This window comes from Onychomys torridus, chromosome 3 (genome assembly GCF_903995425.1).
Source record: "Onychomys torridus chromosome 3, mOncTor1.1, whole genome shotgun sequence".
Lineage (NCBI taxonomy): Eukaryota > Metazoa > Chordata > Mammalia > Rodentia > Cricetidae > Onychomys > Onychomys torridus.
Window position 1 is genome coordinate 1,242,746 of NC_050445.1, and position 13,400 is coordinate 1,256,145.

At 54.1% G+C, this 13,400-nt stretch overlaps 2 protein-coding genes across 3 annotated transcripts in view; one reads left to right on the top strand and one right to left on the bottom strand.

The window, feature by feature from the left end:
- The window catches only part of Nos3 (nitric oxide synthase 3), a 19,934-nt gene extending 16,367 nt beyond the window's left edge, over positions 1-3,567 (top strand). The window contains exons 21-26 of one of the 2 annotated variants that reach the window (XM_036181558.1): positions 226-436; positions 516-603; positions 1,572-1,693; positions 2,311-2,459; positions 2,615-2,809; positions 2,900-3,567. In XM_036181558.1, the coding sequence (XP_036037451.1) occupies positions 226-436; positions 516-603; positions 1,572-1,693; positions 2,311-2,459; positions 2,615-2,809; positions 2,900-3,061 (927 nt within the window). In that variant the 3' untranslated portion in view covers positions 3,062-3,567. The remainder of the gene's footprint in view (positions 1-225; positions 437-515; positions 604-1,571; positions 1,694-2,310; positions 2,460-2,614; positions 2,810-2,899) is intronic. The other variant, XM_036181559.1, reaches the window with a different exon arrangement.
- Atg9b (autophagy related 9B) lies at positions 3,469-12,945 on the bottom strand. Its single transcript, XM_036181561.1, has 15 exons — positions 12,772-12,945; positions 10,586-12,253; positions 10,420-10,463; positions 10,236-10,300; positions 9,694-9,855; positions 8,962-9,103; positions 6,851-7,605; positions 6,522-6,678; positions 6,114-6,293; positions 5,408-5,644; positions 5,107-5,240; positions 4,862-4,958; positions 4,571-4,694; positions 4,349-4,488; positions 3,469-4,191 (listed from the first exon to the last, which is right to left on the bottom strand). The coding sequence occupies exons 2-14, from the start codon at positions 11,130-11,132 to the stop codon at positions 4,364-4,366; spliced, it is 2,769 nt and encodes a 922-aa protein (XP_036037454.1). The 5' UTR covers positions 11,133-12,253; positions 12,772-12,945; the 3' UTR covers positions 3,469-4,191; positions 4,349-4,363.
- Positions 12,946-13,400: the final 455 nt, after the last annotated feature.

Genomic DNA, 13,400 nt, shown 5'->3' on the forward strand with positions numbered 1-13,400 from the left:
TGTCCCTTCATGTCAGGTCCTCCGCACTTGCTTCCCCTGGCCAACATGCAATGGTGCTTTAAGACCTGTCTCCAGACTGACCGATTATTCCTCTCTGGGTGCTCTGGGTCTTCAAGAGGGGTGTGTTGAAATAAACTGAGATGGGTGAATGCTAAGGAGGCTCAGCTAGGTAGGGGTCACTCTGGGAAGGACTGGGGGCCCTCAGCTCAGCGTATCTGCCCCCAGGACCCCCGACGCTATGAGGAGTGGAAGTGGTTTCGCTGCTCCACGCTGCTGGAGGTGCTGGAGCAGTTCCCCTCAGTGGCGCTGCCTGCTCCTCTGATCCTCACCCAGCTGCCCCTGCTCCAGCCCCGGTACTACTCTGTCAGCTCAGCACCCAGCGCCCACCCAGGAGAGATCCATCTCACCGTGGCTGTGCTGGCCTACAGAACCCAGGGTGAGGCTAGGAGCTGGAAGAGCCTGGTTTGGGCAAGACTAAGACAGACGTCTGAATGGCCTCTCCTCCTAACCCCTAGATGGGCTGGGCCCTCTGCACTATGGTGTGTGTTCCACGTGGCTGAGCCAACTCAAGGCAGGAGACCTGGTACCCTGCTTCATCAGGGGGTAAGCGAGGCCTCTGGGGTCGGGCAGGTCAACTAGAAGGGATCATCTGTGTCCAGAGAGGGATTGAGAAAGTGCCACATGCCTGGCAGGGACCAGTGAAGAATATAGGAGGAGGGGCATGTCACACAGGATTAGCTGGTAATTGGGTCCTCCGAAGTATGGAGGCCCCATTAATACATCAAGAATAGTGAGTCTCTGGGTCAATTCACAACTACGGCTGAGCTTTGGGCCTCAATAACTTGGTGCAGAGTCCTGCCCCTGACACCACAACTACCAGAAACAACATGGATTAGCCAGTGGCTCTGCTGCTTTGTGAAAGTGTAGCCCCTGAATGCCTCACTGTGTCCTTGGCTACAGCCTATGTTAAAAGTCTAGGCTTCTGTCAGGCACGGTGAGTACACACCTTTATTTTTTATTTTTTTCACTTTCTCCTTTTTCTTTTCTTTCTTTTTCCTTTTCTTTTTTTTTTTCTTTTGCTCTTAACCGCTGAGCCATCTCTAGCCCCAAGGCAGTCATTTTTAAGACTGTTTTATTGCCTCTGTACTGAAGGTAATCAGACTGTCTTAGTTAGGAGACACCGTGACCATGGCAGCTCTTATAAAGGAAGACACTTAACTGGGGCTGGCTTACAGGTCAGAGATTTAGTCCATTATTGTCGTGACAGGAAGCATAGCAGGGATACACACCTTTAATCCCAGCACTTGGAAGGCAGAGGCAAGTGAATTTCTGTGTGTTCGAGGCCAACCTTGTCTACAAAGCAAGTTCCAGACCAACCAGAACTGTATAGTGAGATCCCGTGCCAAAACAAACAAACAAACAAACAACACAACAAAACACAACCAAGAAAACCACCTCATTGGTCACCAATATTAGGCCTTAGGCTTTCCTGTCTATATAGCCAAAGGTTAGTTGGTATGTATAAGGTCATGGGTGAAGAAAAGAGGTCTTAATGGACTCTCTCTGGCTAGGGCTCCCTCCTTCCGGCTGCCACCTGATCCCAACTTGCCCTGCATCCTGGTGGGCCCAGGGACTGGCATTGCACCATTCCGGGGATTCTGGCAGGAGCGATTACATGACATTGAGATGAGAGGTGAGCCTGGGGCTAAGGGTGCACCTGGAAGTCAGAGGGAGCCAGGGAGGAAAGGAGTGCGGCTGGAGGACGTGACCATAAGGGAGCTAGAACCAAAGGTGAAAAGAGAGGTTCAATGGGGAGGGGAGGGGAGGGGAGAAAAGGGCTGGGGCCTGCTTGTTTGCCTTCCTGGTGGTCCCTCTGTGTATCATAGGTTTTGGAATGGCCTGAGGGTGAAGAAGGGAGGGATCGGACAGGAATGCAGGCAGATTCAGAACTACCTCAGAGCTCATTCATCTAGGGCGACCCAATCTAAAAACTGATGAGGTGTTCAGGTCAGGCACAGAGATGTCAATAGAAGAAGGTTATGTGGGAGAGGATGGTTGGAAGGTGTGGGCTTGGCCATGGGCACAGAATTGAGTCGATAGAGTAGGTTCTAGCAGAGTTCTGCCTCCTGACTGCCTGTTTGCTTCTGTAAATCAGAGGTGTTCAGGGTCTGGGTGAAAGCACCTTATTTGCCCCTAGAGGCTGAATAGCCATGATAGGGGTTGCTCCAACCCAAAAGGCTGGCCTGGAGGTGGCGTTGCCAAGGCTGTCCCAGAGAAAGGGCACCCCCAAATCCGTCTTGTTTCTCACAGGCCTGCAACCTGCCCCCATGACTTTGGTGTTTGGCTGCCGATGCTCCCAACTCGACCATCTCTACCGGGACGAGGTATTGGATGCCCAGAAGCGCGGCGTGTTTGGACACATCCTCACCGCCTTTTCCAGGGATCCTGGCAGCCCTAAGGTACCACGGGGCTGGTGGTAGAGATGGCGTGACCAGGCTTGGGCCGTCCCCAAGTCCCCACCAGGCCCAACTCCCCCAGGCCCAACCCCCCCCCCCCCCATGCCCAAAGGCCTGGGTGTTCTCATAGCCAGGCCTGCCTCTCGCTCCGCCCCCAGACCTACGTGCAGGATCTCCTGAGGACAGAGCTGGCCGCGGAGGTTCACCGCGTGCTGTGCCTCGAGCAAGGACACATGTTTGTCTGCGGCGATGTCACTATGGCAACCAGCGTCCTACAGACGGTGCAGCGAATTCTGGCGACAGAGGGCGACATGGAGCTGGAGGAAGCCGGTGACGTCATCGGCGTGCTGCGGGTGCGAAGGGGCGGGCCCCGGCTGGGTAGCGAGGGTCTACGCTGACTTCTGTTAGAGTTCTGGTCCACTGAGCTCTTTTCATCCCCTCAGGATCAGCAACGCTACCACGAGGACATTTTCGGGCTCACATTGCGCACCCAGGAGGTGACAAGCCGCATACGCACCCAGAGCTTTTCCTTGCAGGAGCGACAGCTGCGGGGCGCAGTGCCCTGGTCCTTCGACCCACCCGGCCCAGAAACCCCAGGTTCTTGACAATGTTCTTCCCCTTCCAGTTCCCGGAGAAAGGGATTGTCTCACTCGGTTCGGCTGACCAAAGCCAGCCACCCTCTCTCGAGAATGCCTACACCATCAGTCGCGAGACTGCGGATTTAAGAACTCTCTTCTCTCTCCAGTTCACCTGGACAGGGAAGGGTTCCTCCTAAATCTTGAAAGTTCCTCTGGCTGTGTGGTATTGAGGGCATTCTGCTGTCCTCTTGGTATGCTTTTGATGGACTGTAGACTCTTTTTGTCCCTCTCTGGATTATCTTACCTTTAAAGTCTAAGTCATTCTGGTATTTATTGAAGATTTATCATAAAAGATCATGTCAGATGTAGTGAGATACCCAACCCAACTCTTGTGGATTATAATGATTGAAAAAGAGACAAGTTCCATGCTTTAATGTGTACAGATGTGGGAATAGTAATTCTTTGACAACGAGTCCTAGACACCTCTCTCTCTCTCTGTGACCCAGTACTCTGAAAAAAAAGTTTGCAACCAGCTACAAACAGTGCTGTGGTTGAGTGAACAGATGCAGCCCTCAGCTTCCAGGAGTGGGGCATGCCGGACATTCCCATGGCAAAGATGTGCAGCACAACCACGAACAACCTCTACTACTTCTTTCACACAGGATGAGGGGCCACACCCACTTCCTCAGACATCACAGCAGTGCTGATATCCAAAAACAGCAGCCCTCTCCAGTTTTTCCACTCACAAGTCTCCATATCCCCCGCCCCTAGTCCCACAGGAACTCAAGGGGGGGGCAACAGGAACAACTTCCCTGCCTTTCCGGCTCTATGCCTCACTGATCCCTAACACTGAGCTTGATTGCTGCCTGGGCCCCCGCCCTCCACCTTGAAGGCACTGGGGTCCTTCTTCCCAGGCAACTACTCCACAGCAGCCAGTCAGGGTTAGTACCCTCTTATCCCCAAGTGTGGGGCCCATCTCTGGCTCACAGTCATCTCCTACTCTTTGTTCTCTGGGCAAGCTCCTCTTTGACTCCCAGATCATGACCAACTAAAATATCCCGGGCCTGCCATCTGGGGTGGTGGTGAGGCTCAAAGATGGCTCCATGTATCTTCCCATGCCACCCCATCCGATTTCCTGCAGCTAGAAAAGCCAGAACCTGTGGGAGGGAAAGGCTGTCAGCAAACATTCCAAGCACCTAGGTTCTAGAGAGATAGTCCCACCGTCCCAGATTCAACTAGTATCCCCATCCCTCCAAAACTGACCCCAAACTAGTTTCTTTATCCTTTTTTGACCCCCATGGGGGCAATACTGACCTGAGGTATCCTCAGTCAGTGCAAGGGGCCTGGTAGGGGCTCCTTCTGGGTGTCTGTGGTCTCATGAAAGCCTCTTGGAAACAGATTCCGGGCCCTCTGGATACCCCACTGCTGTCTCGGGCTTGAAGCAGGGCTGGAGCCTAGGGACAATGTCATTGAGTGAGCAGGGTCATGAGACTTAAGAAACACCAGGATCTTGCCTCTATCCCCGACCCTCCTCACCATCACTTGACCAAGATGGCTTCTCCTCATCTGGTGAGCCTGGCTGTGAAGGGCTGGACCAGGGCCTGGGTGGGGAGGAGGCTGAAGCCTCTCCCCATGGTTCCTGCTGCTGCTGTTGATGAAGCTAGATGGAAGGAGAAGAATGAGGGACTCCCTCACATGTGGGTGTGGGGAGCAAGGCCAAGCTCCTCAGCTAGGTACAGAGAGCTCATAGTTTGTTAAGTAGTCTTTAGATTCTGGCCCATCCCCCAGTATTCATTTCACTCACCTTCCCATATTCCCTCTACATACCTGATGTAGGTAAATGGCGTGCAGGCTCATCTCAGCAGAAACAAGCTCTGGGAGCTGGGTCAGCTTCTGGCCCCCAGTGCCTCCCGGGGACACACAGCTAAAACAAGATGCCTAGTCAAGAGACATCTTCCTCACAGAGGAAGGCAGGCCAGGCTGCATCCCATTTTCCAAGTCCTCTCAGCACCCTCTCTCAGAGAGTCAGCGCCCATCCGGACTCCCCTGCATCTCAGGCCTCCACCTCTCACCTGGGGTCCTGGACCATTCGTGAAATGGAGGCAAGGAGGCTGGCTGTGGCAGCTGCAGGGCAGGGAGCTGTGGGGCTAAGGTCCCTCTGGGGCGGGCGGGGATTCACCAAGAGGTTGGCCAGGAAGGCTTCCGGCTGAACAAAAGAGAGCCAAGGGCATCAGGAAAGATAAGGAGAGAACCAAAGAAAGGCGAGAGATAGGAGAGGCTGAGCTGGCTACCGGGGTGACACACAAGGTCAGGACTGCCCAGGGAGAGATGGACGGCGGGAAAGGCAAAAGAGTAGGGAGGCCTGGAACTCACCAGAGGGGATGTGCAGTCACTGAGCACCCCTGGGGTTGGGGGGCTTCGTGTTGAGGTAGCACCCCAGGCAGCTGCATCTTGTTGTACCCGGCCCCGAAGGTGTCCAAGGAACTTAGAGCTGTGCCCTGGTGGCCGCCATTGTGGATGTGCCAGGGAGAACCGCATTAGGGAGAGTTCAGTCTTTCCATCCTCTGCACGCTGAGAGAGTGAGGCTTCTGTCTGTCCCTCTGAGAGCCACTGCAAGGAAGAGTCCTTCTGGAGTCAGGGACACCAAGACTCGGGTAGGCAGGACAGAAAATAGTGCCCCACGTTCTGGATGTAGGAAATCCAGGCTGTGGTTGGGACTTGTTCAAGATCATCCAGGAGCAAGGCGGTGGAGCAGGACATGGGTGCTTAGTCTCAGATACAGCCAGCTTTGATGTTGCGTGCCAGCCCCCCACCCCCATGCAGCCCTAGTTCCCAAGACAAGCCTGCACCCCTCTCCTCACCCACTGACTACCTCCCTTTCTAGTGGGGGGTGGGGCAGTATTTGCCTCCATTTATCATCATCATCATCATCACCATCATCATCATCATCATCATCATCATCATCTTTTTTTAATGTACCAGCAACTCTGTAAAGGGCTCTGTAGACCTGATGTGCTTTGATGAGGCAAGCCATACGCCTGTCCAACGCAATTTTGCAAGGGCAGGGAAGAGCTCTAACCTGAGGGTGCCCATGGCGCTTCACATCCATTAGGGCAAAAGAACAGATGTCCCCGACACCAGCCACATCCACGGTGAAGTGATGAAAAAAGTCAATAATCTCCAGAGCACGGGGGCGGAACCAGAAGAGCAGAAACAGAGGAGTGAGGAGTGGAGACAGGAGTTCTTCCAGGAGGGAGACCTAAGGAAACAAGGGTGAGGCTGAGCAGGGACTATCAAGAGGACTCCACAAGTGATCACCGCGGTCAAAAGCCTCCAGGAACACTCAGTAAGGTCGGAGGCTTTCAGCCAGCCACTCACTCCGAAGCCTCCTCGCGGACCCAGCCCCACACCCATGTGGCCCACTTCTCCCAGACTGATTATTTGGACAGGGCCTACTCCGCAGCCCCCTGCAGGACCGGGCACTCACTGCTCGGTACTGAAGCAGCTGCGCCATCTGCCAGTAAGAGCTTGCCGGAGCACCTGCCGCACCAGGCTCCTCCGGGAGGTAATGCATGTGTGCCAGGGCTGCCTGCAACAGGAGCTGTGAGGGACGCCCCTGGCATTGCTCCTCTGGAATGAAGGACCTGAAGGGCAGGACGTGGGTAAGGGATGCGGTTAGGAAGACCTGCAGGTAGGATGCCGGGCTAAAAAGGGCTCTGATGGTGACAGAAGTGTTCGCTAAGGGAAAGGAAGCCTGCGCCCGGGTCAGAGAAAGGCCACACACCAGTATCTCCTCCCTGGTATGTGCCATCGAACCTGGCCACTGTGGCTGTGACCCCGAGCGCCGTCATGGTGGTGAGCACGTGCTCGACGGCCAGCACATCCTCATCGTAGACGGTGAGCACCAGCAGCGCGGCAAAAAGCGCTCCCGAGAAGAAGACCAGTTGGCGGGCCAGCAGCGCGCGCAGGGGCGCAGGGGGCTCGGCGGCACGGAGGAAGGCGGCCGCGGGCCGGTAGGCGCGGGCCAGGCGGGCACGCAGTTCGTGCGGTAGCTCGTTGAAGTGGCGCAGCTGCAGGCGGGCCAGGCGGGACCAGCGGCGCGCCCCGAAGGCGCCGGGCTCGCGTCGCAGCAGCTCCACGTGGCTGTAGAAGGCGTACAGCACCTGCCAGGCCAGCACCAGCGGGCTCAGCGCCAAGTTCACGGCGGCCAGCAGCAGCACAGTGCGCCGCCAGCGTGCGGCCAGGACGCCCCGGAGGTCGCTGCGCTTGTAAGCTTCGGGAAGCTCCCAGCCCCCGCGGAAGAGCGAGAAGGGACCGCGGAAGAGCAGCAAGTCCACGTTGAGCGCCAGGCCGCGGCTGAGGAAGGCTGCGCTGCCCCCCCAGGGCAGTGGACAGCGAGCGGGCAGCAGGCCCTTGTTGGCCAGCGCCACCTGGTAGTTGGTGTAGCGCAGGATGCGGTGGTGGACGTCCAGTTCCGTCAGTGGCCTGGGCTGCACACACAGCCCACCGCTCCTCTGCAGCTCCAGGAGGCGGGACTGAACCTCAGCCCAGGGTACCGAGCTGAGCTCCTCCTGAAGAGAGGGGACAGGAGAGCCTAGGGACCTGGGTTCCCCTTCAAAGAGACGCACAACCTCCATGACCCACCAAGCGGCCTGCAAACTCCAGCCCTGGTGGCCTCCCTCCCCACCTTGGCAGTCTGCCTTCTTCTAGCCCTTCTGCTAACAGCACTTCTCCCTCTTCTTTCTGCCACTTCTCAATGGTTCTGCTCATCACTGCCACTCCTGTAGCCATTAGTCATATGCTTCCTGGCAACACCTCTTTAGTGAACTTGGGGGGTTGGGACCTGGCTTCCTTTTATGAGCCCCCTGCAACCCCACATATAAGAAACTCTTCTCAGCCGAGTGGTGGTGGCAGCGGCCTGTAATCCCAGCACTCGGGAGGTAAAGGCAGGTGGATCTCTGTGAGTTCGAGGCCAGCCTGGGCTACAGAGCTAGTCCAGGACAGGCTCCAAAGCTACAGAGAAACCCTGTCTCCAAAACAAAACAAAACTCTTCTCCTGTCTCACTGCCTTCTGCCTGAGCAAGCTTTGAGACATGGCGGCACTCTCCCACTCCAGGCCACTTTGTCCCATCACTTGACTAGCTTTCACACACCTCTGCCTGTGTCTGTGTCTGGGGGAAGAGAGCGCTCCCACACTTCATTTGGAGACACCACTATGAGCCCCAAGCCTCACTCTAGCCCCATCTCCCCAGTCCAGATATTTCCTCAGCCTCCACAGCTCCTCCGGGCATCTTCCCCTCCCCTGGAGGAAAGAGAAAAGAGAAGGCAAGAGGAGAGAAGGATGGGGTCAACAGCCCCAGCGGTGGCTGTGCCTGGTGCCTCCCTACTCCAAAGGCTCCTGACATCCAAGAGGAAGCAAGAAATAGGGACTGAAGATGATATCTTAACAACAAACTTAGGGACAAAGCCAGAAGGAACATGACGAGGGGACAGTGAAGAGGTCAAGAGAGTGGCTTTCATTTCAGGTACCCTAGAAAGAGCTATTTCAGGCAAGCAAGCCCACCTCCACTGCCTACAGGCACTCATGTTTGCCTCACTTCCTGCCCAGAGGCCTGACTGGCCTGACCTTCCTCATCCAATCAGGATGCTTCCTGCTCTAGAAAGCCCAGTGACAGCCCTTCCTCTAAACAGCCACTGTTTTTACCACCAGCATGTGACTGTAAGTCACCGTATGTGACCCATCTGAGTAAAGGAAGCTCCACAAGGGTCAGAGCCAAGCTTGCTAAGTGCCAGTGCCTCCTGACATTACTCAAGGCCCAGGGCAGGTGTCACTCAGTCTCCATCTTTCTGCTCTTCTTGGCTGGTCCTTCCATGTGTGTGGCCCCACTCTGTCCTGTCCTCAGCCCATGCTGTCACCGCAGGCTTACTGGGGGAATGTGCAGAGCCTCCCTGTAAAACACCTGGATGTCCCAGTAGCTGAAGAGGTTGCAGACTGAACGAAGCAGCTGGAACAGCCAGAAGCCAGCTGCCAGGACTAGGAGGAAGACCAACAGAGGACTGTCGTGGATCCTGCGGGAGATTGGACAGGAAGGGTAACAAAAAGGTGGGAACCCACAGAAAATGGTGGCAAACACCTGCAGGTCTGTCTCAGTGGGGGTCGGGGGAGAGGTCCTCATGAGGGCTTCAAGAGTGCCTGCAAAGTCGACACTTTTCACAAACAACACTCATGCTGCCTGCTTTTTGTACTCTCATTATCCCATGGGTGTACAATGGAGTTTTCCAGAAGCTACAAGACAGGTGAAGGAAGATGTCACATACTGAGAGCCCATGTAATGTGCACCCATGCATTCCTAAGTTTTAAACTTGTCCTCAGGGCTAGGGATGTGTCTGACAGTGTTTGCCCAGCATGTCAGAAGCCCTAGGTTTGCTCTCTGGCACTAAAAGTAAACAGTTGTCCTCACCATTAATTTCTAATAAGGTAAATAGAAATGTGACTCATAATACAAGGCTCTTTGAAATTCTCAATCAACTTGGGGTTTGTTTTTAAATATGCCAAGCACTTTAAGAGTTGATCTAGACCAAGGGGCATTATAGGGAGGTCCCCTTCTTCCATCCTTGTGTGAGCTTAATCCCGAAGCAGCCACCAGACTGTCACTTACTTCTCTGCACACTGGGCTGAAGGTAGAATAGCATCTGACAAGGTCACTTTGCTGTGGAATGGTCCAGGTCTCGTATGGTTCTTTGGTTGGTTGTTGAAGAGAACATTGTAATCCACACAGCGAAGGAGGAAGGTTGTGAAGGTGACAATGAAAATGAACTGTCTGAGAAGAGGGTACAGGGAGAGGGCACTGATCAGGCCTAAGGGCAAGGTGGACTCAGCCAGACAAGCTGAGGCTCTATATGGCCCCTCACCCTTCGGAGCCCCAAGACTAGAATGGAAAAGGAGAGCTGGGGCATAGCTCGCTTGGTAGAGTGTCTGCCTAGCATACATGAAGCCCTGGATTTGATCTCCAGCACCACATAAACTGGGTATGGTAGTACACACCTGTTGTAATTTTAGCACTTGGGAGGTAGAGACAGGAGGAACAAGAATTCATGTCCAGCCTGGAATACATGAGACCCTGGCTCAAAAACAAAACAAAACAAAAAACCTACAAATAAGAAGAGAGGACAGAACTTAGGGACAGGACTGGCTTCTTACCCCAGCTGGAAGACATCCTCCAACAGGATACAGGCAAAACCATTCCGCTGGTGGTAGCTGTAGATGTGGCAAGTTTGTCAAGAAATATACTTGTCTATGGACTCTTTCTGAAGAGACTTCCCCTACTCTCCCCGGATCTACAGTCCCCCACCATGTCCCTCTGCATGCTAGGCACAAAGGATATCTTGGTGAAGAAGCTGTCCAGGTTCTGGATGTGATGCCAGGAGCCTGGGTACAGAGAAACTGTGTCAGGACTTGGCACTGTTGCCCTGGTGATTAGTTCCTCTATGTAAACCCAAACCTGCCTGGACCTCCAACCCACTCAATCTCCTAAATAGCCTCACACTTACCACGGAGTCCTTCAGGCACATGAAGCAAGGGTTGATGGTCCTCCCCATGGAGGGGTGAGTCTTGAGACCCCTCAGGGTCACAGTCCTCCAGCCGTTCATAATCCTGCTCAGGGATCAGAGGACCTATCCGCAGCCCAGGGTGGTCCTGGGGGCACCGGCAGGAGGGAGGGGGAGTGGCCGAGGCCAGGGGTGCGGTGGAGTGGGACCCCCACGAGGGGGAAGCGGAAGTGGGTGTCATTGTGGGATGGGTCTGTGTTGGGGGTGTGGCTGGGGTGGGTGAGGCATTGTATGGAAGCTGAGAAGCCCCTGCCTCCTGAGTCACTAGGCAGGGGGACCCCGAGGCAGGAGGAAACAGTGAAGAGGAGCAGCTTCTTGTCCGAGGGACAGGGGACAGAGAGAAGACAGAGATCCTCCCTCCCCCAAGTCCCCGGCATGGAGAAGCAGACAGTGGCAGTGCCATAGGGAGCAGAGGCACTGAGCTGGGCCCCAGGTCTCCCCACCGCCCCCGCTGCCTCCTGCTCCCCCCCCACCCCATTCGGCTCACCATCAGGCAGCAGCGTCTCCTGAGAGGTCGAAGGGACTGGGCTGCTGCTGTTTCCACAGAGGTCTGTGAAGCTGGGCAGAGGCTTCAACTCGGACAATGACAACAACAGCGCCAGGTGACTCAGGCTGGGCAGGCCTCAGGCGTGCCAGCCCTCAGCCACCTGTGCGATCACTCACACGTCTTGCAAGGCAACCTGGGGCCAAGGCCCAGGCTCCACGCCTGGGAGGGACTGCCGTTGGGGAGGCAGGGGTTCAAGAGCTCTTGGGACTAGAAGAGACACCTGTAATCTCTGCCATCAGCCCTTGAGGGCACAAGTGGTAAAGAGAAGATAGATACAACAAAAATGACGAGCACGAAAGCCAAATCCCATCAGAGGGTTACAGAGTCTTGGGGATGGGACGTGAAATCTCTCATTCCCTCCAGTTTCATTCCTTACCCTAGCACTCATGGGCACTGATCAATAGAGAATGACTTAAGACTACCTGCCCACTCACTCAGGACTTGGGAGGAGACAGAGTCTGAAAGCCAGCCTGGGATACACCTGACCCTATCTTAAAAAACAACAACAACAACAACAACAAAAACCCTGCATATTTCATTTCCCTGAGGCGGGGAAGAGAGAGTTGACTTTGCCATGAGCTAGGAGGAAACAACAGGAAGGAAGTAAAGGGAAGGAATCCTAGCCATCTTGGATCTGAGAAACCATTTAAGGGGCTTAAAGTAGAGAAGTTTGGTTTGGTTCCTTGCGAGTTCCATTATGTCTTCTTTATCCTCAGGTTCACCCTGATACACTCTCCTCCAAGCCCTGACCTGGTGTCAGGGGCCTCCTGAGAAGCATCAGCAAAGGGAGGTAGTAAGAGGTCCAGAGCTCCGGAGAGTGATGTGGGCATGCGGGGATGGACTGGCTGAGTTGAGTTCCTTGTTGTTGTCTCATTAGTGAGGAGGAGGCCCAGGTGGCTGGTCTGATGGCTTGCCCAACGCCATTCCCAAGGTCCTGAGTCATCATGTGCCCGAACTGAAGCCCATGCCTGAGACGCTGACTTGGCTAGCAGATGTCAGGGCCTTCGGGGCTTAGGCCAGTATCCCAGAAATGGAGAGGAACATGGAACTTCCTAGACTGTTTCCTGGAGGAACATGGAGGACAGTCAAGGAACTCCCCATGTTTGGCCCAGGCTGCCCAATTTTCTTATTTTTCTGCCTCCTTTCTGGCAGAGGAATTGTCCCAATAGTTCATGACTGGGCAATAATTCATGTGGCTGGGCAAGGTGCAAAACTATGAAAACCTTTTTACAAGTGACAAAATAGAATTGGGGGGGGGGGTGGGAGTAGAGATTCCTATGCTCTTTCTGAGGCCTCTAGATAGATTAAGTGAGGTTTTAACTGGTACCTCTCTATGACATCACTCACACAGCATCCTTGATGCTCCGTACTTGTTTAGGATTATCTCTACACACACCCTGATTTCCTCAACCCAATCTCAAACAAATTCTGGCTCATTGTTCTGTCCAGTTTCACTCTAAATTCCCATATCCACAGCATCTCTTTTCTTCCCTCAGCTCAAGTCATTTTGTATCTCGGAAGCACCACTAATAACAATGATACTAGTAACAACTAATAATGTTCAAATGTCCAGGTGGATTACCAGAGAGCAGATGCAGGCCAGACGCAGCGCTCCCTGGTGGCCGTGAATATCATCAGAGCGCTTTTCCCTGACGTCTGGAGAACAGGAACGAGTCACAGCCACTCCCACCAAGAAGCCACAGCCCAGAGGAGGAGGCAGTTAAGAAAATAATTACATAGAAGGCTTGGTGACTCAAGCTTGTAATCCCAGCGCTGGGAAGGAAGGAGAGTTCAAGACGAGCCTGGGCTACAAAGGGAGTTTCAGGCTACCCAGAGCTATTTAGCAAGACTGGGTTGGAGGTAGTATGGGGGATGATTATAGCAAGAATAAGTGCCCACAGGTGCAAGAGCGCTTGGGCTGGAATCTCAAGGCTAGTAATTCTGACCTAAATGTGGAAAGAACCTGTGGGTTAGATCTTAGGTTGCACCTTGATAAACTTTATGACCTCCATACTAATAATTCAAGATAATTGAGGGTCACTATCAGAACCAGTCGGGGCGTTTTTCAATGCATGTGGCTTTAGTCTCCAAGAGTTGGAGACTAAAGTGGTGGCACGTCATGTGCATGCAGGTTTTTGTTTTAGTTTGTTTTAACTTCCCAGTCTATTTTCGCGCATTCCTCCACCCTCCAGCATCTACACTCCCTGAAGA